The 27,909-nt window shown below is 43.6% G+C and overlaps 1 protein-coding gene across 1 annotated transcript in view; it reads left to right on the forward strand.

The window, feature by feature from the left end:
- The first annotated feature begins 1,710 nt into the window (after positions 1-1,710).
- The window catches only part of WNT9B (Wnt family member 9B), a 47,713-nt gene continuing 21,514 nt past the window's right edge, over positions 1,711-27,909 (forward strand). Inside the window, 2 exon segments of the mRNA XM_020997754.2 lie at positions 1,711-1,858; positions 1,861-1,987. Of these exon segments, the coding sequence (XP_020853413.1) occupies positions 1,711-1,858; positions 1,861-1,987 (275 nt within the window).

Genomic DNA, 27,909 nt, shown 5'->3' on the forward strand with positions numbered 1-27,909 from the left:
TTAAATGACCGAAGACATCTCTCCTGTCCCATCTTCTCTTTTCCTGAGTGCACACTATCCTTTTGTTAGCTTTAATTCATCCCATTATAGTACTGGCTCATACTGACCTTGCAGCCAACTAAAACACTTTTCCACATGACCTGCTGTAAAGCCATTTCTTCCTAACCAATATTCATGCAACTAATTTTTTTTTAACCCTATATTCAAGACCACATTCATCCTGGTTAAATTCCATCCTGTTGCTTTAGATCCATACTTGCCTCGATCACTTTGAATTCTTGATTCTGGAATCCATCCTGTTAGTTATACCATCCTCTTTGTGTCATCTGTAGATTTAATAAGGGTAAGTCACTGATAAAAATTTTTGAAAAGGGCTCTATGTAGAACCCTGTGGCAGCATGCCTAGACATCTTTGAGTTTCTATTGATCCATTAACCTGATCTCTTTGGCTATAGTTGTTCAACCAGCTACAAATTCACTTAATTGTGCTAGGATCCAGCTCATATCTCTCCATCTAGGACATAAGGATGTATTGAGAGAGTACTGTGAAATAGGGGAGGAAAGTATTGATTTGGAGACTGAGAACCTGGGTTTTGATGCAAGGTCCCTTATTTTCTACTTGTGTGATCTTGGACAATTCATTTAATTTCTTTGACCTCAGTTTCCTCATCTGTAAAATGAGGGGATTGTACTAGATAATCTCTAAGGTCCCTTTTAGCTCTAAATCTATGATACTGTGATCCCATGACTGCCACACATCTTTCAGAAATCCAGATACACTGTCTTTGGCATTTCCATGATTTAATCTCTGTCTGCCTCTATTTGCTCCACTATAAAATGGGGATAATAATAGCACCCACCTCCCAGGTTGTTGTGAAGAGCAAATGATACTAATGTTTATTAGTAAAACCTTAGCAGAGTGCCTAGCCCTTTCTAAGTCTAGACTCAAGGCAGGTTGCTGCTCAGCTCAGTAAGTCAAGCAGGAAGCTCCTCTGTCCAGGTGACTAACAAATTCATAATCACAAAATATTAGATGGAGTTGAAAAGGATTTAAGAGGTCATCCAGTCCAATTCCCTTATTCTACAGGTGAAACGGAGGGCAGAGCAAGAAATTACTAGCCCTGAGTCACACACCTAGTAAGTGGATTTCTGAGTAAGCCAGGATTTCTGAGGCTTTTGACTCCAAGTTCAGGGATCTCTCCCTACGCCAAAGTAGCAAGACAGCTGGCCTGGGGTAAGGGCAAGTCATCTCTTAATATCCTCTCCAACCTCTCCCGCCCCTATTTCCAAATTCCGAATCCTTTTTGTTTTTTTTAATCCCCAGTCCGCAGGGCTCAAAGATGGTCAGAAGCTGACTACAGTCCTCACATTTCCAGCGAGGGGAGTGGGAAGTGGGGGTAAAGTTGTTGGCAGGGAAGTGTTTCAAGCTGAAAGCCCCAGGCTAATGTCCCAGCCTTCTCACCCACCCCACTCCCCCCATCGCTGCCCCAACTGACCCCCACACAGGCCTATCCACCCCTTCACCCCTCCCAACTCCTCCTCGGGGTAACAGACACCGCCACCCCCCCCACCCCCCGCCCAGGCTCGTCGGGCGGCGCCAGGTGAGACTCTCTCCACCTGGGGAGAGGGGAGCTAGGCAGGGGCTGGGCGCGGGATGCGCGCGGCCTCCCCTCTCGGGGAAGGAGGGCGGGGCTGCGCGCGGCGGGACCAATGGGGAGGGGGGCTAGCTGTCGGGAAGAAGCGGCTGAGTCCGCACCCCTCTGCTCCCGCACCCCCACCCTCCCCGCCTTAAAGCCCCGCGGGGAGCAGGTGGCGGCCGGGGTAGCCGAGCGGAGGAGCCGCCGCCGCAGCCGCAGCAGCAGCCGGGCGCCCACGGAGGAGATGAGAGCAGGAGCGGCGCCGCCGGCACCATGCGCCGCCCGCCTCCGCTGCCCCTGGCCGCACTCTGCCTCTTGGCGCTGCCAGCAGCCGTCGTCGCCTACTTCGGGTCAGTCCCTTTCCCCCCTTCATCTTCCCTACCCACCCTCAGTTTCCTCTAGCTTCTTCCTTTTCTCACCCCTTTCCAACGCCAACAGCAACTTTCTTTGACCAGTTGGCTCTGTTCCTTTCCTCCGTCTCAGAACCCATCCCTGCCTCCCTCTCTGCTCCATCCCTGTCATGGACTGCCAACCATGTCTTGCCCTGTGTCAGACCCGGATTCCTTTCTCTCCCCTGTAGCCTCTGTCCCAGACCCTCATATGTGTCTCCCCCCGTACCCTACTTTCTTTCATCTTCTTTCATCTCACTTGATCTTCATCCTGATCTCTCCTGTGTGTATCTCTGACCCCATCGATCTTCCCTTCTGTCCTCTCTTTGACTCCGATCCTCGTCTCTTCTCGGTGATCCCCTTCCCTATCTCTTCCCTAGGCCCTCATCTCTAACCCTATTCCTGTATTTCTCCGGCCCCTCCCCTCTCCATGCCTGAATGTTCTCCCCTCGGGTTCCTCTCGCTGATCCATGCTTGTATCTCCATCCCGCTTCTGCTCTTGCCTCTTCCCTCTGCTAGGAGGACCCCCGTGTTTGTCTCTGTCCTTACGGGGGTGTTCTGCTTTAGGATTACTGTCTGCTTAAGTAGGACAGGTTGGAGCGATGGGGACAGCAAGAGTCAAAAAAAAGTTCCGGGGAACTGGGGATGGAAACAGAATTGCAAGCAAGAGAATAACTAATAAGGGGGCGGTGAGAATGGGAGAAGGACCGAATGAAGGCTAATAGTGAGGTAGGGAAAATCTGGAGAGTATTTTGGGGTTTCTTATTTGTCTGAGAAGTCACTTGGAGTCTAGGACCCTTGGAGAACTAGATTACTTTTCAAAAGCATTTGTTATTCAGCCATTTCAGACTCTTCTTGACCCCATGTGGGGTTTTCTTGGCAAAGATACTGGTTGGGTAGGAGGCACTTTCGTAAGGAGAGAGAGAGACAGAGACAGAGAGACACGGACAGAGAGACAGACAGACTGAGAGACACAGACACAGAGAGAATTAGAGCCTCACAAGGGAGGATGAAGAGATTAGACTGGAATACAGGAGGAGTTTAGGTGGTGACTTTTCTCCTACTTCATGTCCCTTCATCTTTTTTCCCCTTGGGTTAGCAAAAGATTCCTTGTTGCTTGCAAGGAGTTTCAGAGGCAGGAACCTTCCCTCCCTTTGGAACTCTGTGACTGGCTGCCCCAGGTTTATATCTTCACCTTTCCCCTTGCTCTCCCATCCCCCATCCTAATACCTGGTAGACACACAGAGACCTCAGAATGCAGGGGGCTGGAAATGAGAGAAGGTAATGAATTTGAGGAAGAATCTGAATTAGAGAGGTATCACTGCTTCTGGCACCTGTAATGAATTAGGCCCAAAATCACTTGAGCAAATCATCCTGATAATAGAGAGTTTGTTGATTTAACAGGGGAGGTTTGCTAGGCTGGCTACATTAGGGATAAAGGAGTGAACTCCTGGATGCTTTCAAAGAAGGAAACTTGCCAGTGGGGTGATCAAGATAGAGGCTGACAGTCCAGCCCTCAGGGTTGGAGGTGAAGGGATGAGAGGCTTGTGACTGGGATCTGAAGGGGCCTTAGGCAAAAGAGGGTATTTTCTTTTCTTTTTTAAAAAGGGCAATTTATTTTTCAGAGTTATTGAACTATTACCCTGATATCACATGGCTTGTTATCAAATAATTTCAGATAGGTAATGAGGGCAAATCTGGTGATCTCTAAGATTTCTGCAGCTTAAAACATGATTCTGTGGTTCTTGGGGAAGGATACCACCCCATATGGTAATTACATGTAGCAGATGAGAAATCCAGTATGGTTCACCTGTATTATACCACAATATAGGAAACGGGGTGGGGAGGATTGAAGGGTGTGCCACCCCATCCTTTTTCTTGGTACTTTATTGTGAAAAGAGCACTGGCCTAAAGAGGAAGAGACCAATCAGTACCAATCAATAATTAGCTGGGTGACCTTAGAAAAGTAATGTCCCTTCCCTAAGCCTCAGAGGAAATCACCTGTAAAATGAGAGGGTTGGACCAAAATGATCTTTAGGTCCTTTTGGTTCTGATATTCTGTTTTTTCATTAGATCTGATGGACCTTTGCAGATAAGGCATCATAAGCATTATGACTTGTATAGAGTAGACAATAAATACACATTGATTTGACTGTCAGAGTAGGGAGGGACTTTAGAGACCATCTCAGTCTACCCCCATTTTACAGAGGGGGAAAACTGAAGCCCAAAGAGGGGAAATTAGAGTTCGGCAAGGAGAAAGGTTCATGGATTTAAAGGGAAGGGATCTGAGAGATAATCTAGTTCGATGCCCTCACTTTAAAGGTGAGGAAGCTGATTTGGAGACATCAGGTGGCTTGCCGTAGGTTGGAAGTGGCAAAGTAAAGTCTTCTGCCTTCTTATGGAGGTATCAGGTGGGAAGTAACCTGCAAGATTTTGTTGCTAGAACCAAACTTAGGTGGAAACTTCCAGCTGTGACAGGGGCGGAGAAGGTGATGGTTAAGGGGAAGGGAATAACCATTTATTAAGCACCTACGATACACCAGATGTACCAAATGTCATACTAAGTGCTTTACACATGTTATCCCATTGGATCCTCACAACAGCCTTGGGAGGTATGGGGGTGGCGGTGGGAGGAGGACCCTTGGGGGGGACAGGATGGGCTCCTGATCCTAAGGGAATCTTGTTCACATTTGGACTGCCCCAAATCAGTCATTAGGTCCTCTGAACCTCCACGCAAAAGGTCCTCTAAGGATAATACTTCATTTCTCCTACATTAGCTTCCTTTAAACCACCCCTACTCTGGAGGTACAGGCAGGTAGGTGATACAATGGACAGAGCACTGTGCTTGGAATAAGGAAGACTCATCTTCCTGAGTTCAAATTTGGCCTCAGACACTTCCTAGCTGTGTGACCCTGAGTAAGTCACTTAACCCTGTTTGCCTCAGTTTCCTCATCTGTCAAATGAGCTGCAGAAGGAAATGGCAAATCACTCTAGTATCTCTGCCAAGAAAACTCCAAATGGGGTCACAGAGAGTTGGACACAATCGAAACAACCAAACAACAAAATTCTGGAGCTATTTGTTTTCAGTGAAGACTAATTATTCCAAGCACAATGAATTTCTTTAGGGAACTCACTCCCCCAGAAGTACCCAGGGATTGTCCTCTTTGAAAATCCCAACAACAAATAGACATTTCTGGGTTGCAGAGCAGGTGTCAGGGAGAGCAAGAATGGTTTCTACACTCTGGTGACAAATGCCATTCTTCAGTCATTTGGTAGTTTGTGTAACACTTAGGGGCTTTTGGGGGTTGGGGTGGTGATGTTTGAGGAAGTTGTCCCTGGGCCACAGTATTGGGGGGGGCATTTAAAAAGGTTTATTTGGATAGTTAAGGGTGTTTGTTCAAATTGGAATTAGAGGCATCCCAAAGTGCAAAGTGGAAGGTAGTGAATTCACTGTCCCTGAAAGTCTCCAAGCACAAGTTAGATGACTTCTTGTCAGATGTCAGAGAGAGGATTGCTACCGAGATACAAGTTGACCTATCTCTTCTAAGGTCCCTTCCCACTCTTAGTCTCATAGGCTCATTGCCCTAGGGCTCAAAGGGATCTCAAAGTTTCTGTATCTAGTCCCATTCCTCAAGTAAGGAAACTGAGGCCCAGGAAGCTTAAATGACTTACCCAAGGTCAGTAACAATAATAATAATAATAATAATAATAATAATAATAATAATAATGATAACATTTATATAGTACTTGCTATGTACCAGGCACTGTCAACAACCCGGGCTGGGGGCTAGAGCTCGGAGTAGGAGCTATTATTATATCCATTTTATAGATGAGGAAACAGAAGTTAAGTGACTTGCCCAGGATCACACAACTAGAAGTAGCCTGCATAGAGGTAGTAAAGTTCTCCAACTTCAGAACCAGTCCTCTTTCCATTATATCTCTGTGAGTCTATAAATTCTGGTGTAATATTTACTGATGCATGGTTGGATTTAGGAAGCCTAAGTGGAGCGAAGGGACCTATCTTTACTATTTTTCAAAATGAAGTGGATGAATGTTAGAATAGAGCTTTGCTCAGAGTTGAGAAAGATGGCAAATTAATCAAATCATACCTGTTAACAGAAGTTTGTTCCTTGGATCATATGACCCTAATAGGATTCTAGATTTAAAGCTGTAAGGGGAAATACACTAGCAAGTGGCAGGAGATGGGGGAGCCTTCAGATAGAAGAAAATGGAGCTTAAGCAGAATTTTGAAGGAAATGAGGAATTCTAAGATGCAGAAATGAAGAGAGAGAGCATTCCAGATATGGAGGATGGCCAAGACAAAGGCTTAAAGATGAGAGGTGGATTGTCACATCAGGAAGAGCAAGAAAACCATTTTGGATGGCAAATTGAATTTAAGAAGGAGATTAATGTATTATAAGCAAAGTTGGAGCAAAGTTGGAGCCAGATCATGAAGGTCTTTCACAGCTCATATTTATTTTCAATATGTTGATAAGTTATACTGATTTTTTCTTTTTTTGTCTTATGGCTCTCTGGGAGGAAGGTGGGGAAAGATTCTGAGGGAAACTATGGTGATGTAGAAAAAAGACATCAATAATTTTTTTTAAATGGGGAAAAAGGGCAACTAGGTGGCACAGTACATAAAGCACCAGCCTTAGAATCAGGAGGACCTGAGTTCAAATCTGCATCAGACTCTTTGACATTTACTAGCTGTGTGACCCTAGGCAAGTTACTTAACCTCAACTGCCTCCAAAACAATAGGAAAAAATCTATATTTGATCCTAAAGGCAATAAATAGGGAGCCATTTGAGTTTATTGAATAGGGGAGTGGTATGGTACTACCACATCCTGTCCTTTAGAAAAATCACTTTGGCAGCTGTGTGAAAGTTGGATTAGAGATAGGGAAAGACTTGAAGCAGTAGTCCAAGTAAGAGGTAATGAGGGCCTGCAATGGAGTGGTGGCTATATGAGCAGAAAGAAGGGGATGAATTCAAGAGATTTGAGGAGGCAGAAATGAAAGGATTTGAGAAAAAAAAGAAAATGTAGAAAGAGGGGCAGCTAGGTGGCATAATGCATAGAACTCTGGCCTTGGACTCAGGAGGTCCTGAGTTCAAATCCGGCCTCAGACACTTGACACTAGCTGTGTGACCCTGGGCAAGTCACTTAACCCCGATTGCCTCACCAAAAAGAAAAAAAAGACAGGATTTGCCAACAGGTTGACTATGTGGGCTAAAGGAAAGGGAAGAGAGAAGGGACAGACAATACCAAGCTTGCAAACCTAAGTGACTAGACGAATGATTGTACCCTTAGTAACGGCGAGGTATGGAAGAGGGGAGGGTCAGAGGGAGACAAATAATAAGTTCTGTCTTGGACATGTTGAGTTTGAGATGTCCATAGAACACCCAGTTTGAAATATTCAATATAAACAATGGGAAGTACAGGACTAAAATTCAGGAGAGAAACCAGGGTCAGATCTATAAATCCTGGGAGTCTTCTACACAGAGATGATAATTAAACTTGTGATAAGGAATGAGGTCACCAAATGACAGAGCATATGGAGAGAAAACATAAGAGGGCCCAGGGAAAAATCTCAGCGAATACCCAAGTTAGGAGCCCTGATATGAATGCTGAAATAGCAAAGGGACTGAGGAGGGTGAGGCAGGCAGGAGGAGAATCAAAAGACAATAGTGTTGGGGCCACTAGGTGGCGCAGTGGATGAATTGCCGGGGCTGAAGTCAGGAGAACCTGAGCAAGTCACTTAACCATGTGTGTGTGTGTGTGTGTGTGTGTGTGTGTGTGTGTGTGTGTGTGTGAGAGAGAGAGAGAGAGAGAGAGAGAGAGAGAGAGAGAGAGAGAGAAGAGAGAGAGAGACAGAGAGAGAGACAGAGAGACAGACAGACAGAGAGAGAGACAGACAGAGAGAGAGACAGAGAGAGAGACAGAGAGACAGAGAATGAATAGTGTCGTGATTCAGGGAGAAGAGGATAGACAGGAGGAAAGGGAATTCTAGAGTATCAGATGCTGCAGAAGTCAAGAAAGAAGACTGATAAAAGGCCATGAGATCTGGCAATTAATAGGCCATTGGTAACTTTGGGGAAGGAAGTTTCAGTTGAATGATGAGGTTGGAAACCAGATTGCAAAGAACTAAAAAGTGAGTGAAGGGAAAAGAAATGAAGACAATGAATAGAGGTCGCTTTTCACAGGAGTTTGGCTGTGAAAGAGAAAAAGAAATTTAGAATGATAGTTTTAAAGAATAGCAGAGCATTTATTTTTTGTTTGATGATTTTTAGTGGTGTCTGACTGTTTGTGACCCCATTTGGGGTTTTCTGGGCAAAGATACTGGGGTGATTTGCTATTTCCTTCTCTAGCTCTTTTGGCAGTTGAGGAAACTGAGGCAAACAGGGTGAAGTGACTTGCCCAGGATCACATAGCTAGTAAGTGTCTGAGGTTGGATTTGAACTTAGTCTTTCTAACTTCAGGCCTGGCACTCTATCCACTATGCCATATAGCTGGCCTATAGTAAAGCATAGTTAAGGTTTGGTTTTGGTTTTGTTTTTTGTTTTTTCAAAATTTGGGAGACATATTTAGGGAAAGAACCAATAGCTAGGGAGACGATGTAGATTAGAATAAGATTTTAGGAGATATGATTCAGTTTGCTGAAAGCACTTGGAGGAGTTAGGATAAAAGAGGCATGGAAAGAGATTGGCCTTGACAAGAAGAGTCAGCTGTTCATCTGGAGTAAAGGAGGAGAGAATGAGGGATGTCCAAAGGTTTTAGCAAAGGGAATAAGAGGAAACATGGTGAATGGTCTCTATTTTCTCAGTAATGTGTGAGGTGAGGTCCTTGGCTGAAAGGATAGGGGGAAAGGCCACTATGGGAGACTTAAGGAGAGTTTGGAGCCATCTCTGTAAGTCGTGGAATGGAAAATCAATCAGGGAAAAGGGATAGGATTGCCTTACTGCAGTGAGCATCCAGCTGAGATTAGGTAACATAAATTTGGGGTGGGTCTAGTCAGCAAAGTTGTGTGGTTTCCTCTAGCTCTGGTTGGCAGTAGAAGAACAGATAAGGTGTATGGTGGGAATAATCCACAACTGGGGTTTTGCAGGATGTGAGTTTCAGAAAAATGGAGAGACAAGGGATTCAAGAGTAAAGATAAATAACAATTGATAACATTTATATAGTGCTTTAACGTTTGCAAAGCAATTTCCATATAGTGTCTCGATTGGTCCTCAAAACAAACTTGTTAGGTAAGTATTAGCTTGCCAGCCAAACATCAGATAGCCCCTGGAGCTCCTCATGGTAGTACTGCATTATAAAGGACAGGTTGGCAAGGAACTGGTTAACTGTACAGTAGAGATTGGCAAAGGAGGAAAGTGAGATTAAAAGCAAGGATGATGGCCTGGGTGGGCGCTGGAATATGAAGGGACTGGAGATCCCAGTAAAGACAAGAATGGTTTTAGGGGGGGCAATTCATGGGGAGAAGTGGAATGATAGGTTATGATCAATCTGATAAAGGGATTTCAGAGTGTTTGATCACTGAAGTAAAACACTTGTGGATGATGGTGAAATCCAGGGTGTGACCATCTGTGTGTGTAGACTGAGGTGGAGTGGAGGAGTAGGTTGTGGGAGTTGGGAAGATTGAGGAACTAGGAAGTTAGGGTGTTTGAGGGGTATTGAAGTTGCCTAGTACAATGGCAGGGCAAGCTAGATGATGCAGTGGACAGAGCACCAAGCTTAGAAACAGGAAGACCTTGAGTTAAAATTCAGCCTCAGATACTTACTAGCTGTGTGACCCTGGGAAAGTCACTTAACCCTTATTTGCTACAGTTCCTCAGCTGTAAAATGAGGACATACCAGAGAAGGAAATGTTAAACCACTCCAGTAACTTTGACAAGAAAACCCCATGAGCAGGTCTATAGGGTCATGAAGAGTCGGACATAGCCAAATGACTGAACAATAGTATAATGAGTGGTGAGGAAGATAGTGAGCCAGGTACTGAACCCCCTGAGAAAAAAAGGGAAAATTACTTGGGGACTGATAGATAAAACTGCTCCTAGGATCTAGATTGGGTGATACATTTGAATGGACTGACCCTCAAAGGAGGAGAAGCTGCTGAGTAATGACAGCAAAGGAAGAGTGTTGGTACAGGGGCATTGAATAGCAAGGAGAATTCTGACTTTTCCTCCAGAACTGGTGTGTAGAGTATGTTCTGGGCTGGGCCTGACCCAGGCACATCCCCTGATAGTTTAGGCTCAATATTTGAATGCTATGAGGAAACCTTCTCTAAGTCCATTTAATAGATAACGAAAGGAATTCTACTCCTTATAATAGCAGAGGAAGGATATTCAACAATTGAGGTCTCGTTGAGTTGATTCAGCCAAGTGAAGCTCCCTCTCTGAGTTGCCAATGGCGGTCTGCCAGGCAAGCATCAGACCTGAATCTTCCTGTGGCTAGTTTGTGTTCTGGCCACCAGGAAGTGCTGGCAGTAACTGATTTAGTTCTCTGAGCCAATGAGAACTTAGCCTGGTTTTAAGGAAATCAGTTTTTCCTAACCTAAAATGAGGAGGGGAGGAATGTTAGGATATTGTTCCCACCACCATGTTTGAGGAAAAGTGTAGTATGTGCCCGAGGGGGTGGCTAGGGATGCAGTGTCATCTGGAGGGATGTGAGAATGAGAAGGTAGCTGGATCCTGAGAGGAAGAAGCCTAAAATGAAAGGTGCTTTGTTATCTATGGAATGAGAACTCAAGAGGGCACAATGGAAGGGACAGGCTAAGGTTGAGGTGAATGGGGAGGAAAGAACAGGAGATAGGGTTTGGGGAAGGATAATAATCTTGGACAATTCTGATTTAGCATCACGAGGATTGGGAGAGAAAGAAGTGGTGTGAGTTTGTTAGACAAAAGGGTTGAGTCTAGGCAAAGGGCATAGAAGTACCCAATGATCTTGGAATAATTGGTATCTCACTTCCACCTCTCTGTATCTAGAGTGTTATTTGTACTGTCAGACACAGTCTGACACACAGATCTAGTATGGTGATCTACACATAGTAGAGCTTAATAAATATTTGTTGAATGAATGACTCTAGCCTATAAGGAGGACTCATCTAACTGCTTAGAAACTTCTTTTAGCACACTAAGCTCTGTATTACGTTCTATGGGGGAGGGGGAGAGGATAGACAAGGATGAACTTCCTTCCCTTCCCTCCTCCAAAACCCCCACAAGAATCAAGATATGTTTCCTATTTTCTTTTTTTCACATTAAATTTTTATTTTATTTTTTCTTAATTACATATTAACAAAAATTTTAATGTTCTTTAAAAAAATTTTTTTACTTCCATATTCTCTCCCTCCCTTCTTACTTTCCTCCCTCCCTGAGAAGGCAAGCATTTCCATATTAGCCATGTTGCAAAAGAAAATGAAGACCAAAAAAACTCCCCACCAAGAATAATAAAGAAAGTAAAAAAGTATACTTCAATCTGCATTCAGACTTCAACAGTTCTTTTCTCTGTAGGTATATAGTATTTCTCATCATAAGTCCTCCAGAATTGTTTTGAATTGTTGTATTTCTGATAATAGCTAAGTCATTCACAGGTGGTTATCATAAAATATTGTTACTGTGTACAGGTTTCCTGGTTCTGATCATTTTGCTTTGCATCAGTTCATGTAAGTCTTCACAGGTTTTTCTGAAAGCATCCTGCTCATCATTTCTTATAGTGTAGTAGTATTCCATCACAATCTCGTTCCTACTTCTAAGGAGTTTCTAATCCAACTAGGGAGATACACACATATAACTGCATACACTCATAGCAACAACTTTGCAACATATTAACTATAAATTAATCTAAGTGCCAAGAAGAGTGGGGGTAGGAGATAGAGATCAATCCAGGAAGCCTTTCTGGAGAAGCACAATATAGAGAGAGCACAATGACTAGTCTGTCTCTCTTTAACTGTATCAGGGTATCTTTGGTCCTTTTTCCACCTTTACAAAACCCGTAATGGGAAAAGCATTTGGGATAGAAGATGTGGTTTGAGCCACAGAGCAGATGCTTCTAGGGCAGTCACTCAGGTGGGTTGTGGAAGAAAGAGGGGAGTTTGGGGATAGTGACATAACAGATGTGGTGACTCTAGGCTCCTGGGCCCCTGAGAAGGGGAGGGAAAGAGGCTTATTAGGGGAGGGTCTTTCTCTGTTACAGTTTTTTGCCCTTCCTTCTCTCTTCTTGTAGAAACAGTAATATGAGTAAAAACCCTATCTAGCCTTGGAGAAGCATCTGATGTCAGTCTTTTGACATCTTAGCATGAATTTCAGTCGCTGAGCATCTTTGCTCCCAAATCTTAGTGAAAAAAATGTGGCATCATCACCATCATTATCTATGGGTCAAAGAAGATACTCTCTCCCCATAACCAGTGGCAGAGTAGGGATGAACCATGTATCTGTCCACTGCCACTAAAAATCACAGTTAGGCACTGGTGAGCTCTGGACAAAGTATAAAATCAGTAACTGGTTATTCTTTTTGGCCTTGCTAGAGGTCCTAGAGTAGACCTATGACTAGGGCCAATCCTCAGCAAAATTATGAAATCAGAGGGGTTTTTCTCCATTCACATCTACCCACCATCTCCTTTTCCTTGTGACGTGCCTCATGCCTCCATTATGGCTCCAGGTGCTCACTCTTCTAGTCTCTCCTCATCTAAACACACTCTCAGGAAAAGAAGCAGCACAGGTCATTCCCCAGTCAATCTGGGTGCTTCCTTCCTTCCAGTGAAGTCTGACCTCTCTTTGTAGTGAGCCACGATGGGAATTTCAGACTTTTGGAGGAGGGAGGGAGTTATTTGGGCAGATGTGTCTTCGCTAGAATCTCCAGACAGAGGGACCAACAGCTTCCTAAAGAAGCCCATGCTACTTCTGGACAGCTCTAATTGTTAGTAAGTTTCTCTTGACAGCAAACCTAAATTTACCTCTATCAAACTTTCAAACTTTCACCCATTGCATCTAGCTCTGCCTTCAGGGGCGAGGAAGAAATCTTTTCCAAATGAAAGCTGTTCTGATACTTGAAGACAGCTATTTTTCCCTTAGTACAGCTAGGTAGCGCCATAGTGCACAGAGCTCTGGGTCTGGAGTTAGGAAGACTCTTCTTGAGTTCAAATCCAGCCTCAGACTTCTTCTTGTTTGTCCTTCATTCCCGAAGAGGACCATGACATGCAAGCGAATTGGATTTAAGTGAGGGAAGGCTGTGCAAAGTCACCAGCCTCATTTTCTCCTCCAGAGCCATCTGGATCTAGTGGAGAGATAGAGATCAGGACGCCTGGAGATGGCCCTGGATGCAATGGGAGACTTTGGCCTTTTTTTTAAAAAAGCAATTGGGGTTAAGTGACTTACCCAGGGTCACACAGCTAGTAAGTGTCAAGTGTTTGGTCTGAGGCCGGATTTGAACTCAGGTCCTCCTGACTTCAGGGCTGGTGCTCTATCCACTGTGCTACCTAGCTGCCCCTGACTTTGACCTTTTTAAGCTAAGGTCTTGAATAGGTCTTGATTTGACTGAGGCAATGCCCATTCAGTGATTGAGGCTAAGTGAGAAATGAGGCAGAGTGTGACCCTGGGTAAGTCACTTAACCTTTGTGCCTCAGTTTCCTCAACTGTCAAATGAGCTGAAGAAGGACATGGCAAACCACTCCAGGATCCAAATGGGCTCGCGAAGAATCTGATACAACTGACAGGAATGAACAACAAAAATTTTATCTTGCTTACAGCTTCTGTTCTTCAGACTAAACATGCCCATTTCCTTCAGCTGATCTTCATGTGGCATGATCTCAAGTGCCTTCATCATCCTAGCTGTCCACTTCTGAATTCTCATCTTATCAATGTCCTTTCTTTAAGATTACTTTCCTCTCTCTTGTATAGGAACTGGGGCTGGGGTGGGTTTATGCAAATGAACAGATTCCTCTTTTCCATATGAGTATATGCCTGGATGTGTTTGGGGTAGGGAAGATGGGCAGAGGGAGGAGATGGGCATCATCAGTGCTCCTGGAAATCAAACCTAGAGCAAGGCAGTAGCATATGAATGCTTCCACCTGTAGGGAATTAAGCAGGAGAATTTTACTGGCTCATCACATTTACTCTTTCCAGGTAGGGTCCTGATGCTACCCCTAAAAAGCAGATCAAGGGGAAGGGCAGAAACTGTAATGCTTCATTAGGACCTCCTAAAAATGTGCCCCACATTTCAAACCTTTCACATCCAGACAGCCAAAACTTGTCTTATGTTCCTATCTCATCATAGGTGCACAGGATTATAGCTTTAGAACTAGAAGGAAGGGGCCTTAAAGGCCATGGAGTCCAACCCCCTCATTTTACAGATGGGGAAAATGAGGCTGAGAGAGGAAAAGTGACTTGTCCAAGGAGTACCCGAGGCAGAATTTAAACTCAGTTCTTCCTGACTGCAAGCCTAGTCCTCTAACCACTCTGTTTTGGAGCTGCCCCTCTCTGGGGCCAGCTCCAAGCTTTCCTAGAGGGGCATCAGCTAATGTTACTCTAATGCCTGCTGAGATGTTAACTGTTACCCATCTCTAAAGTAACTCTTTGCTCTTTAACAGGTTCCTCAACCCAGAGGCAATGTGATGTGGTGAACAGAACTCTGGGCTGGGAGCCAAGAACTCTAGATTCTAACCTCTTCCCTCTCTGTGCTTCAGATTTCTTCTTCAGGAATAAGCTATTATTAAATGCCTAAATCCTAGAAGGCCATGTTAAGCCCTGGGGGAAGATACAAAGTTTGGTTCAGACTAAAGATTAGTTCTTGCCCTCATAGAGAGTGCACTTAAGTAACTATAGATGTGTACAGAGAGAAGTCAAAGCAAAGTTCTATGTGGTGTTTGAAGAAGGTTTTTATCAGCTGGAAAGAGGAGATTAGGGAAGGAATCCTGGAGGAGGTGATATTTCAGTTGGACTTTGAAGCATTGCTAGAAAACCAGCATGCAGACAGAGGAGGGAGGACCTTCTAAGGATAGGGGACAATATGAACAAAGGCTTGGAGGCAAGAAAGCATGGGCTGTGTATGTGGGGGAGGAGGGAGGATTGGCTGGAGTATAGAGTATATGGAGGTGCATAATACTGGGCAAAGCATGAAAGGAAGGTGGGGTTAGGTTATTATATTCCTTTGATAATTACAGCAAGCCTTAGATAAGCAGAGGAGTGACATGATCAGATGATGCTTAGGGAGACCATTCTGGTAGTGGTGTGAAGGAAGAACTATTAGAATCTCTCTCTCTCTCTCTCTCTCTCTCTCTCTCTCTCTCTCTCTCTCTCTCTCTCTCTCTCTCTCCTTCACTACCTCCCTTTCTCCCTTCTTTTTTCCTCCCTTCCTTCTTTCTTTCCCCTTCCCTTCCCTCCTTCCTTCCTCTGTTCCTTCCTTCCTGCCACCCTCCCTTCATTCTTCCCTCTTTCCCTCCCTTCCTGTATTCCTTCCTTCTTCCCTCCTTCCTTCCTTTCTTCTTTCCTTCCACCTCTCTTCCTTCCTCCTACCCTCCCTCCCTTCCTTCGCCTTTCCCAGGGACTCACCATATTGGTATGTAACTTACTGTGGAGACCTAATCAGCTTTAGCCCACTGTAGCTCAGGACTCTCAAGCTCAGGCAATCTACCATCTTTAGCCCCCCAAATATCAGGGATCACAAATGTGTATCACTACACTCAGCCAGCATGTTATTTCAAGAGCCCAGATTCCTGGAGATGAGGGTCCCTATCGGGGTGGTAGCAATGGAGATAAATGTAGAGGTTAAGTTAGGGGATTATAGTTGGGATCTCTTCCAGGTCTGGTTTGATCTAGAATGGTAACTGTGGTCACCTCCAATTCTTAAGAGTCAGTGAACCAGCATGATGTGGTAATTGATTAGACATGCAATGTAGAGAAGAGTCAATGATAACTCTGAGGTTGTAAATATGGGAGAGTGAGTGAATGGGACCTTCATGGACTGATATTGTGAAGTTAGAAAGAGGGCAGGGGGTTGGAAGTCAGATTTTTAGGGAAATATAAGCTTCCTTTTGGACATGTAGAATTTTGAGGTGACTATGGGATATCCAGTCTGTAAAATGAAGGATCTGGAGTTGATCAGCGTCTCCCAAACTGTGCCCTATAGAACCCTAATATGTCTGTGCAAACATTTCAAGAATAGCAATGTTTTGGTATGTAGCAAAGATACTTATCTATGACAATTTTTCAATATGAAAGTAGGTCCTATTGGCTTCCAGATTTCATTGATTTCCCTCTAAGTTCTGAGTTTTCCATATTACAAAACCCAGCATTTGTAGGTTCCATCAATGTATTTTAAGCCTCAAAGTAAAGTTTTAATTAATTTGGGTAATACTAAATTAGATGATCTATTAGATCCATTTCTGCTCAGCATGAGGGAGAAGGAGATAGGATTCTCCTTTTCCACTGCTCCTTTCACAGCTCACTCACAGAATATGGTGACTCATAATGAGGTTTTAATGTGTTAACAAGGCATAATATCGTGTGATCCCTTTATAAGGAAGGAACATTTCTCTGAGTCAAGTAAAGAACAATTTAATTGGCAGAGCAAGCAAATTAGCCAAAGCTTCTAAGTGCTTTATTTGGTTAAGCCCTGGATAAATATCAGAGCCCCCACTGGTGTGATTCCTATTAGCAGTCAGCCAGAAGATACAATTAGCTCTCAACACAAGCATTTACTAAGATGGCATAATAAAAAAATTACTAAAAATATTACCCCCGTAAATCTGGGGTTCACTCTCCCACAAATACACATAGTGTCCATGGGAAGAGTGGGTTCAAGCTTAGAGTGCAATGGTAGTGAAGAACACACATAGAAAATACAGATATAGCAATGGCAATAAGGCCTTTTTCTCTCTTCATAGAGTCTTTTACAAAATTCCGTTTGGGTTCAGTGTCTCAATTAGGGAGTTTCTCAATTTTCTCCCAGTAGGTGCTCCTTTTAACAGCTTGATTCTCTTTTTTGCTGCCAGGGGTTAAAATCCTTGAAACTGCTTCCTTCTTCAAGTGACTGTCTCTCTGTATCTGTTTTAATCTGGAGTGTGTCTCTGCTCCCTGCTGGGTACCTAGTCTCTTACTAGTCAAGTAGCTCATTTCAAAGCTACATGGCTGACTGAGGAGGAAAAGAGAGAAATTTCCCACTTTCCTCCCTTGCAAGGGTCTTTTCCACACTTTGACTCACAGGCTTAGAGCTTTCTCCCACTCTCTGCTGAAATTCCTCTAGTGTTTAGCTATTTAAAGCCTCTAGGGCCTTGGCTAATTTATTTGTACAGACAATCTCTTTCCTGATTAAATCTGAAAAGTGTTCAATCCTCATAAAGGAGTCATAGGATGTTCAATCTTGTTAACATATTAAAACCTCATCCTGTGTGTGACTCTATTGTGTGGCTGCATCAACTGAGCTTTGAAGAGGGGGGATGGGGAAGAAGTAGTATGGATCACATGCTTTCCACCTCTAATGGTGAGGAATTGGGGACACATGGTAGGTGATATAGCCCTTTAAGTCATAATCTTTATGTATGGCCAACCCTAAATGGAATAAAAACAGAACCTGATCAAAACCAAATCCAGGCTTTCTCAGAAGACTGACCTGCTTTCAACTCAAGCCTTTTCTCTCCCACTCCCTCCGCCCACTGCCAGGGGAAAGAGAGAGAAGGAAGAAGGGAGGAAGAGAACCATTTCCTCTGCAGGTGCTAAACTACCCACACTCTAAATACTGAGAGTTGTTGAGATGCAAAATATGCCCATCTGTACGGAACTGCTGAAGTGTTTTGTACATATGCATATTTCTTTATTGATGCTGCTACATGCAGGATGGCAAAGCAGTTGAGCCTGCTGGCTTTGAGACAAGAAATGGATCTATTCAGCAAGGAACACAAAGCTCACAGCTGGGATGAAGCCCATTTCCCCCCTTTACAACTAGATGGTAGGAGAGGGAAGCACAAGAGGATTTGGAGATTGGCAGTGGGGGCCCATATGCTAATCTTGGGCATAAGGCCATAACCAAGTGACTCTTGAGGAAGTAGTGGGAGGAGCACTGGACCTTTTCTACCTCTTATTAGCCATATGATCTTAGATAAGTCATTTAACCTGTCTAGGCCTCAGTTTCCTCCTCTGTAAAATGGGCAAAATAATACTGGGGCTGCTTCATGGGGTTGTTAGAAAATCGCTTTATAAGTGACAAAATGCGTATAAATATGAACTGTGTCATTGTTATTGTTATCATTTTTCTTATATCGTCAGCCCAGGGTGGGGATTGTAGGGAGAGTATTGACTACTTAGCTAGGCAATATATAGAGTATGTATTTGGAGTCAGAGGGTCTGTGAGGGAATCGAGGCTCTATATCAGTAGCTGTGTGACTTTGGGGAAATCACTTCTACTCTCTGGCCCTCAATACCCTCTTCTGTAAATTGAGAGGGCTAAAGTAGATAATCTACAGGGTCCCTCTCAACTCTAAATCCTATGATCCCAAAGCATTTCCTTTCTGAGGTTATGGATGTTAATGATTCATAGGATGGTAGATTTAGAGCTCAGAGACCTTAGAGCTCACCTTAGAGGTGAAGAGTGGATGTAGTGTCAGGCTTGGAGTCAGGAAAGGTCATCTTCATGAGTTCAAATCCAGCCTCAGACACTTACTTGCTGTGTAACTCTGGGCAAGTCACTTAACCCTGTTTGCCTCAGTTTCCTCATCTGTCAAATGAGCTGGAAAAGGAAATGGCAAACCACTCCAGTCTCTTGACCAAGAAAATCCCAAATGGGGTCACAAAGAGTCAGACATGACTGAAAATGATTGAAAAACAACAGACCAAAGCTCATTTTTACAGTAGGAAGGAAGGAAGGAGGGTAAGGAGGATTAAGTGTTGACTATGTGCTATGAATAATGCATATTTTAAATGAATAAATATTTTTTAAATTATTAGTTTTAATTTCTAATATGTAAATCTTAACGGAAAGTTCTTTGGAGTTCTCGATAATGTTTAAGAATGTAAAGGGGTCCTGAGACCAAATAAAAGTGGAATGGCTTGACTCCAAAGACAGCTGGTTCCCCTTCCTTGTAGGTTATTAGGGAGAGGTTGGACAATCCCTTGGGTATATAATAGTGTTGCAGTGTTATAGGTGGTGTAGTGGATAGAGCACCAGGCCTGGTGAGACTCATCTTCTTGAGTTCAAATCTGGCCTCAGACACTTACTAGCTTTGGGACTCTAGGCAAGTCATTTAACCCTGTTTGCCTTAGTTTTCCCATCTGTAAAATAAGCTGGAGAAAATGGCAAACCACTCTAGTATCTTTGCCAAGAAGACCTCAAATTGGGTCACAAAGAGTAAAACATGACTGAAAATGACTGAGCAACAAAAGAGTGGGGTTATAACCAACTCTTTTGAATACAAGCAAAAAGGATAGTCCCTGTCCCTCAGTAAGCTTACATTCTAATAACAGAATACCCACAAAAGAAAGCTAAAAAGCAAGGGGAAGGGGGCAGCTAGGTGGTGCAGTGGATAGAGCACTGGCCCTGAATTCAGGAGGACCTGAGTTCAAATTTGGCCTCAGACCAAACACTGTGTGACCCTGGGCAAGTCACTTAACCCCATTGCCTAGCCGAAAGAAAGAAAGAAAGAAAGAAAGAAAGAAAGAAAGAAAGAAAGAAAGAAAGAAAGAAAGAAAGAAGAAAGAAAGAAGAAAGAAAAAAGCTAGGGGCAGGGGAATGAAAGGGTCCAGAAGTCAGGAGCAAAGCCAAGAGGGGAATGAGAGCTGACTGGTCTAGGCCCCTCCACAAAATGTAGGCCCCAGAAGGAAAGAAGGGGTTGACCTGGTAGAGAGATATTTGAGGGTGAAAAGAGCACATTGATGAGTTAGATGTTCCAAGGCAACAAGGCCCTATGTAGGCATTGAGAGAAGTTCCAGGACGAGACAATCACTAAGGTGTGGTTTTGGAGTCCAGACCAGCTGGAGCAGGGCTAGAAGAGGAATGAAGCTGGTAAAATGACTTGTCCAATATCGCATGGATAGTACTAAAGGCTAGGACTTCAAATCCAGTGGTCTTTCCACTGAACCATACTCCCTCTCAAGGTGAGAGGAGAATTAAAGCCCAGGAAAGGTAATGGCACCAGAGAAGGAACAGATGAGACCAGAGAGGACCAGAAAAGACCAATGAGAAGAAACCTGAAGGAGCAGGTGCAACATTCCTGATAAAAATAGCAATTTATTAGTGGGTTGAGACTTCAGTCTATCCCTAAGCCCTGGTGAGGATCTAAAGCTAAAACTAGGGATAAAAGGTTTAGAATGTGCTGCTTAATATTTTTATCAAGGACTTGGGTGAAGGTATATGTGGAATGCTGCTCAGTTTTGCATGTGATACTAAGCTAGGAGAAGAAATATAGTGGATGATAGAACCAGGATCCAAAAAAGGCTTGACAGACCAGAGTAGCAGTTCTCAGAATGTGGTCCAAGGGCTCTGGGGGTCTCCGAAACTCTTTCAGGACAAAACAATTTTCATAATAGTACTAAGTTGTTATTTCCCTGTTAAAATATCCCCATTTTCCAACTACATATCAATGTGAGGCTGATTTTCTTCATGTAACTTAAGCAAAACAGTTAAGTACAACAGTTTGAATGCAAAAGCAGATAGGAGAATTCCACTGTCTTCTATTATATCAGATATTAAAGAAATTTGCAAAAAAAATGTAAAACAGCATCACTTTTCTCACTAAATATTTTAAGTTTGGAAAATATAGTTATTTTTCATTAAAATGTTATTGATATCATATAATGGGTTATTGTTATTGTAAGTGAATAAGTGAACATTTAAAAAATGTATTAGTTTGAATGTATAATATAGTAGATACCAATAGATATAAATCACATAAACAGAAAGCTCTTTGGGGTTCTCAAGAATGTTTAGAAATGCAAAGGAGTCCTGAGACCAAACAAAAGTGGAATGGCCTGACTCCAAAGACAGTGGGTTATGCCTCCTTGGAGGTCTTCAGGCAGTGATTGGACAATTCCTTGAGTGTTATTGTACTTGTAAGAGTGGGGTTGTAACCAATCCACCCCATGTTAGTCTTGATACCTTGTTATTATTGTTGCTGTTCAGTTGTGTCCAACTCTTCATGACCCCATGGACTATGCGGTAAACCAACCCATTCTATCCCCCACTATCTCTCAAAGTCTGTACAAGTTCATTTTCATTGTCTCCATGATACTTATCCATCTAATCCTCTGCTGTTCCATTTTCCTTTTGCCTCCATGATACCTTACATGATACCTTAACTTGTCTCAATAGCTAATAGACCTTTGACAAAATTATAAAAGCCTTCCAACTGGAAAGATGCTGCACAGAGATGGAGGAAATTTGGCCATACTCCCTGGCATTGTCCATTTAATTGAAAGGGGATTGAATTCCAGAAAATGGAGCAAAGCTGGAGTTATCAATAAAGCTCATTCAGAACGGCGTTGGTCGTCTCCTTCCTCTCCTCCCCTTCCCTTTGGCTAGAGGAAGACTTAGTGAGCTTCAAGTGGTCTGAAAGATTTTGGACTTTCCATTTTCCCATTGGTGACCTAGTAAATAATTGAAATCAAGAAGCATTTAAATGCTGCGTTTATGTATCGTTTATGTGCCAAACATTTATTAAGCACTTATCAGCTGACAAGGGCTGTGCCAAGCAATAGGAATACAAATACAAGCAAAAAGAAAGATAGTCTACCCTCAAGGAGCTTACATTCTAACAGGGGAAGATAACGCATAAAAGGAAGCTGAACAATTGGGTGGAGGAGGGCAGAGCACAATGGGAAGATGGTGGAGAAACAAGCCCAGAGAGTCAGGAGCAGAGCCCAGAGAGGAATGAAGGAATCCTTCCATGGCATTGCTAGACCAGCTGGTGTCACTGTCTAGATTAGGGGCCAAGGACATGTACACCAGGCTTAAGGGATGCTTCTTGAGCAATACATAAATGGAAGAAAAGGATTTCCAGCAAATAGGAGTTGTGAATTTCCCCTTTGTCATATGTGGCCTCTAAGTGTGAGCCTACTTTATCCTGAATGCTGTATATACTTGTGGGAGACTGTATCACAGACTTTGGAGGGGGATGCTTTGTACCGTTGTTATTATTAGTACCACCTTAGTAAATAAACTTTCCTAAAAGCTACCTAAGACTGGATAACCAAATTGGTTCCCAAAGTTATCATCTTGGGGAGAAGTACACTATTGAGGGCTTGATCTGATGCCATTGGAGAAAGCCAATCTCCAACTCCTTGGAGACACCTTTAGAGCCAGTTCTGGGAACCCAGCTTCATCTGGGAGTAGAAATTAAGGTCAGGATCCTTGGAGCTTACTTGGCCTACAGTGAGGATTCCTTTCATGTATTGATTGGACTGGATTAGGGCTTCTTAAACTTTTTCCACTTATGACCCCTTTTCTAGTTTCAGCAATGTTTGTTGGTGTTGTGTGGTGTGATAGTAAGAGCAGTGCAAAGTGCACATGCTGTGTGTTCAGAACCAAGGCTGCAGCGAGGTTGCTCCATGCAACTGAGGCAAGCTCTGCCAGAAACACCTCATATTCATTATGTGTTTGCTTTTTAATTCATTTTTGGTTGTTGTGCATTCAGAAACCTTTCACTATTGCCAAATTGTTCACGACTCCATATGGGGTCATGACCCGCAGTTTAAGAAGCACTGGACTGGATGACCTCTGAGGTCCCTTCCAACTCTCAAATTCTGTGTTTCTTCTGTTCTTTGGCTGCTGATCCTGCTTTAGGTCACCAACTCCTATTTGCTCTTCTCTCTCTCTCTCTCTCTCTCTTTCTTTCTTTTTTTCTTTCTTTCTTTCTTTCTCCCCTTTTTCCCTCCTTCCCTCCTTCTTTCCTTCCCTCCTTCCCTCTTTCTTTCCTTCCCTCCTTCCCTCCTTCCCTCCTTCCTTCCTTCCTTCCTTCCTTCCTTCCTTCCTTCCTTCCTTCCTTCCTTCCTCCTCCCTCCTCCCTCCCTCCCTCCCTCCCTCCCTTCCTTCCTTCCTTCCTTCCTTCCTCCCTTCCTCCCTCCCTCCTCCCTTCCTTCCTTCCTTCCTTCCTTCCTCCTTCCTCTTCCTCCCTTCCTTCCTTCCTTCCTTCCTTCCTTCCTCCCCCTTCCTTCCTTCCTTCCTTCTTCCTTCCTTCCTTCCTTCCTTCCTTCCTTCCTTCCTTCCTTCCTTCCTTCCTTCCTTCCTTCCTTCCTTCCTTCCTTCCTTCCTTCCTTCCTTCCTTTCTTTCCAATTAGGGTTAAGTGACTTGCCCAGGATCACATAGCTAGTAAGTATCAAGTGTTTCATCTGAGACCACATTTGAACTCAGGTCCTCCTGACTTCGGGACTCTATCCACTGTGCCACCTCGCTTCCCCCCTTTCCTATTTTTCTAATGGCAGGCAGGCTTTGCAGTAGGTCAGTCAGTAGGTCAAGACCACCTATGTACCCAGGTGTATACTAGGCACTTAATAGTATGAAATAAAGTTCTTGTCTTCAGCAAACTTATAGTATTGTTTAAAAGAAAATACATAAGAATGTAGAAAGGGACTTGATGATACAAAACAGTATGGGATAGTTAACCAATGACCCATAAAGATGAGAGTAGTTGACAACCTAGGACGTCTGCTAATTCATCTCTAAATAGCTCCACTTAACTGGATGAACTCCTCTTATAAGTGGGCGTACTCAACCGGTGTAGAATTAGTGTAATGCAATGATTACAGGCAGCCAGGTGGCACAGTGGATAGAACACTGGGCTTGGAATCAGAAAGACTTATCTTCCTGAGTTCAAATCCAACATTAGGTAAGTCAGTTCCTCATCTGTAAAATGATCTGGAAAAGGAAATGGCAAATCACTCCAGTATCTTTGCCAAGAAAACTCAATGGACAGAGGTCGATGGGGTCATGAAGAGTTGGGCACAGCTGAACAATGATAATTTCTGGAAAGAAGGTAAAGTAAGGTAACCAATGGGGAGGAACAGGAAGAACCTTGTATAGGACAGGGCTCTTGAGCTGAGCCTCGAAGCCAGGGATTCCAAGAGGCAGAGGTAAATAGGGAATGCTTTCCAGAGGTGGGGGACTGCCTGTGCAAAGTCATCAAGGCAGGAATCTGAACAGTCTGTATTAGGAACAGCGAGTAGGCCAGTTTGGTGGGAACATAGAGAGAATGAAGGAGATATGTGAAATCTGTATGGAAAAGGAGGCTGGAGCCAGATCGTGAAGGACTTTAAATGCCGAATGAATGAGTCTGTCATTTATCCTAGAGGTAATGGGGAGCCATTGTAGCTTCTTGAGGAGGAGAATTAGACAGTCACACTATCAGGCCTATGCTTTAGGAAGATTGTTTTGTCCGCTGTGTGATGATTGGTTAGAAAATGGAAGCAAGGAGACCAACTTGAAGGCTATTATAATAGGGGCCTAAGGGTAAAGGTAGCTAAGATTTAAGACAGATACAGACCAGGGATGTGAATGCCAGAGTAATCCATCAAGTATTTATTAAATGCCTACTCTATACAGTAGGTGCTAAGCAACGGGAATACAAATGAAATATTTCTTGCCCTCAAGATTAGCTTACAATCTATCTGGGGAAATCACATATCTGTATCTATATGCATATATATGTATATACAAGATAAATTCAAGGTCATTTGGGGAAGGTGGGAGGAGGGCACTAGCAATTTGGGTGATCAGGAAAGGCCTGGTAAAGGTGTCTTTTAGCTTTATTTAGCTAGAAATAAAGGACTCTGAGGAGTGAGATTGAGTTATTGTGGGCTGGGGTAGTCAGGAAAGGCTTCACGGAGAAGGGTTTTACAAGAATATCTGGTGTTTATATAGCACTCTAAGGTCTGCAAAGGCTTTCACATATATTCTCTCACTCAGTTCTTATAACAGCCCTTCAAGGTAGATTGTTCTTACTCCATTTTGCAGATGAGGAAACTGAGACACTGAGAGTTTAATTGGCTTACCTTAAGTCACATCGTAAGCCCCTGTAGGAGGGTTTAAACTCTTAGTCTTTGCTGACTCAAAGTCCAGCACCCGAACCATTTCCTAGGTTTTGGTTAGCCTAGGGGAAAGAAGGATTGACTGGTCAAGTGAAACCTAGGAGTTTACTTCAATTCCAAAACTTAGAAGGACAGAAGAAGTGAGTCTCTCTCCCTTCAGGCACCGATAGTCTCTTGGGGGTGTTGGTTGGAGGAGCTCCCCTATCTGAAAGGGGAATGTTGTGAGACTAAGTCATTGGTTCTTCCTGTGCTGGGGGGTGGGGGGCAGCCACTTTGGAGCCGCTCCCCAGACTAGGGGGTGAGGGGCAGACCTAGATTTTGGAGATGAAAGCACACTGTGAATGCTTTCTATGCAAATTAGCCCCAGCAGAGGAAGCCTGTTATCTGGAGCATCTAATGGGTGTTTTTAGCCCACTGGGCCCAGGCATTAAGCTCCGGACACAGCAAGGAGGCTTTACTGATTTCTGGGTGTCAGCCCATGGCTGGCATCGGATCTAATGCCAGGCAAATCTTCTAGGCCCTCCTGACATGACCTGCCCCCGTGAGAACCATTGCCTTGGTCCTCTTCCAACCAACTCCCTACCTCCTGCGGAGAGCCTCAGCAGGAACACTCTAAGGAGTCTAGGGCAGCATTTCTCAAAGTGTGGTCCAGGGATCCCTAAGGGTCCTGAAGACCCTTTTTTTAGAGGTGGGGTCTGTAAGGTCAAAGTTATTATAATAATAATATTGAGACACTTAAATTTCTAATATGAAAAATATCAATAGTTGGGACAGCTAGGTGGCGCAGTGGATAGAGTGTCAGGCCTAGAGTTAAGAAGACTCATCCTGAGATTGAATCTGACCTCACACTTACTAGCTGTGTTACCCTGGGGCAAGTTACCTAACCCTGTTTGCCTCAGTTTCCTCATCTGTAAAATGAGCTGGAGAAGGAAATGGCAAACCACTCCAGTATCATTTGCCAAAAAAACCCCAAATGGGGTCATGAAGAGTCGGACATGATTGAAACAACTCAATGACAAAAAAAGGGACCTGAGACCAAGAAGTTTAAGACCTGCTACTTGTCCAGAGGAGAGGCCTGGTTAACCTGGCTCAGGTGCCTAGAAGATGTTTTGGAGCTAGATAAAAGATGGGAAACTCTCCAGGGTCCTCTGTTGATACCCTAGCATTCAGCTTTACAGGTAATATGGTAGCTAGGTGGACTTGGAGAAAGGAAAATAGATTTGCATCCTTGAATCAATTCAAATGAGTTCAAATCCTACCTCAGACACTAAATACCTTTGTGATCCAAAGCAAGTCACTTAACCTCTCTTTGCCTCAGTTTCCTCATCTGTAAGATGGAAATAATAATAGCACCTGCCATGTAACATTGTTGTAAGGATCAAATAAGATAACATGTAAAGAAGTATATTATTACTATTGTTCATAATAACAAGTGCCTACTGTGTGCAAGGCACTGTGGTAAATTCGAGGGATACAAAAATGTATACATTCCCACCATGCACTATTCTGTTATTTGTACACAGATGAGTGAAATACAAGGTGGGATGTGATGAAGATGGAGAATAGGTGTAGACAAAATGCTTTAGGAAAATTTTCAACTGGGAGTGGGGGTGGGAAGGTAGGCAGAGAGAGTCCAAAGTTCACTGAGAAGCTATCAACTTAGTGGGATTATCCCCAATTCTAGAGATTCCTTGGAAAACTCTTTATCTCTCACCTTCTCCCCGGCCCCATCCTGGTTGAGACCCCTCTCCCTGTGTCAGGTTCCTGTGAGTAGTTTTCATAGGATTGCCCCATTCCCCTCATCAAAGTCATTGTATCATTCAGGTTTCTAAACATTCTGGCTTGAACCTCTGATCAATTGCAAAAACCCTAAGCCCATCTCCAAAAATTCTTCCAAGAGTCGGGCCAGTTTTAGGTTTGTTTCACCCATCTTTGCTTTCCCAACTACCCTACACTCTAGAATTTTGGGCTACTTTAAGAAGACAAGAAACCGACCCAAGGCCCAGAGAAATTAAGAGACCAGCTGTTGTTGTTCACTTGAGGCAACAACACAGGATGTTTCTACTTCTCTCTCTGTTCCCTTTCCAAGCCTGTGCCTGTCTCTTTCCCAATGTAGCAGAAAGAGACCTCAGAGCAAGTGGCTTTGGGGAGGCCTCTGCAGAAAGAGATAGTGTTTAGGGGATGTGGGGAGAGAGAGAATAACAAGAAAGAGCAGAGATAAAAACAGGAAGCTGGCACAAGGTGAAGACTGGAGGAAACAGAGACTTGGGAAGGAGGCTGTCTTTTCCCTGTTTGGGGGAGAGAGGTTGAACAGGGAGCTACCTAGATTCAAACTGATGAGATAGATAATAGGGAAACTTGAGAAGCAGAGTCCCTTCCAGCATAGGTAACAACTTGAGTCCCTGGGGAAGATGGAGTGGGAGAGGGGAGAGTGGGGAGAGAGTGCTGCCTTAACTGGGGAGACCACATAGCCAGCTGAATTAGAGGGGTTAATTTCTTACATGGGAGAATAAATCGCTGAGCAGGCCTGAAAGAGACTGGAACTAGGATTTGGGTCCAATAACTTAGACCTCGAAGAGCACCTAAAACTTCTCATAACCAAGAAGAACAATTAGCAAGTTCAAGAACCTGAAAACTAATTGTTTGCCTAATAGCTTCTAAGTTAATAATAATAGTTTACAAAATATATGGTATCTTATAAAGCACTCTCCTTAGAACAACCCAGTGGCAGTGATGCACAGAATTAAATGAAGCATAACAAGTCATAGGAAGGGACCAGCAAGTGAACTGATGAAGAATCCTAGACTTATCATAAAAAATTGTAGGAAACTTCTTCATCATAAGGGCTTATGCTTTTAGTAGATAATTTTGTTATTCTA

This window comes from Phascolarctos cinereus, unplaced genomic scaffold (assembly GCF_003287225.1).
Source record: "Phascolarctos cinereus isolate Bilbo 61053 unplaced genomic scaffold, phaCin_HiC Scaffold_5;HRSCAF=322, whole genome shotgun sequence".
NCBI classification, from domain to species: Eukaryota; Metazoa; Chordata; class Mammalia; order Diprotodontia; family Phascolarctidae; genus Phascolarctos; species Phascolarctos cinereus.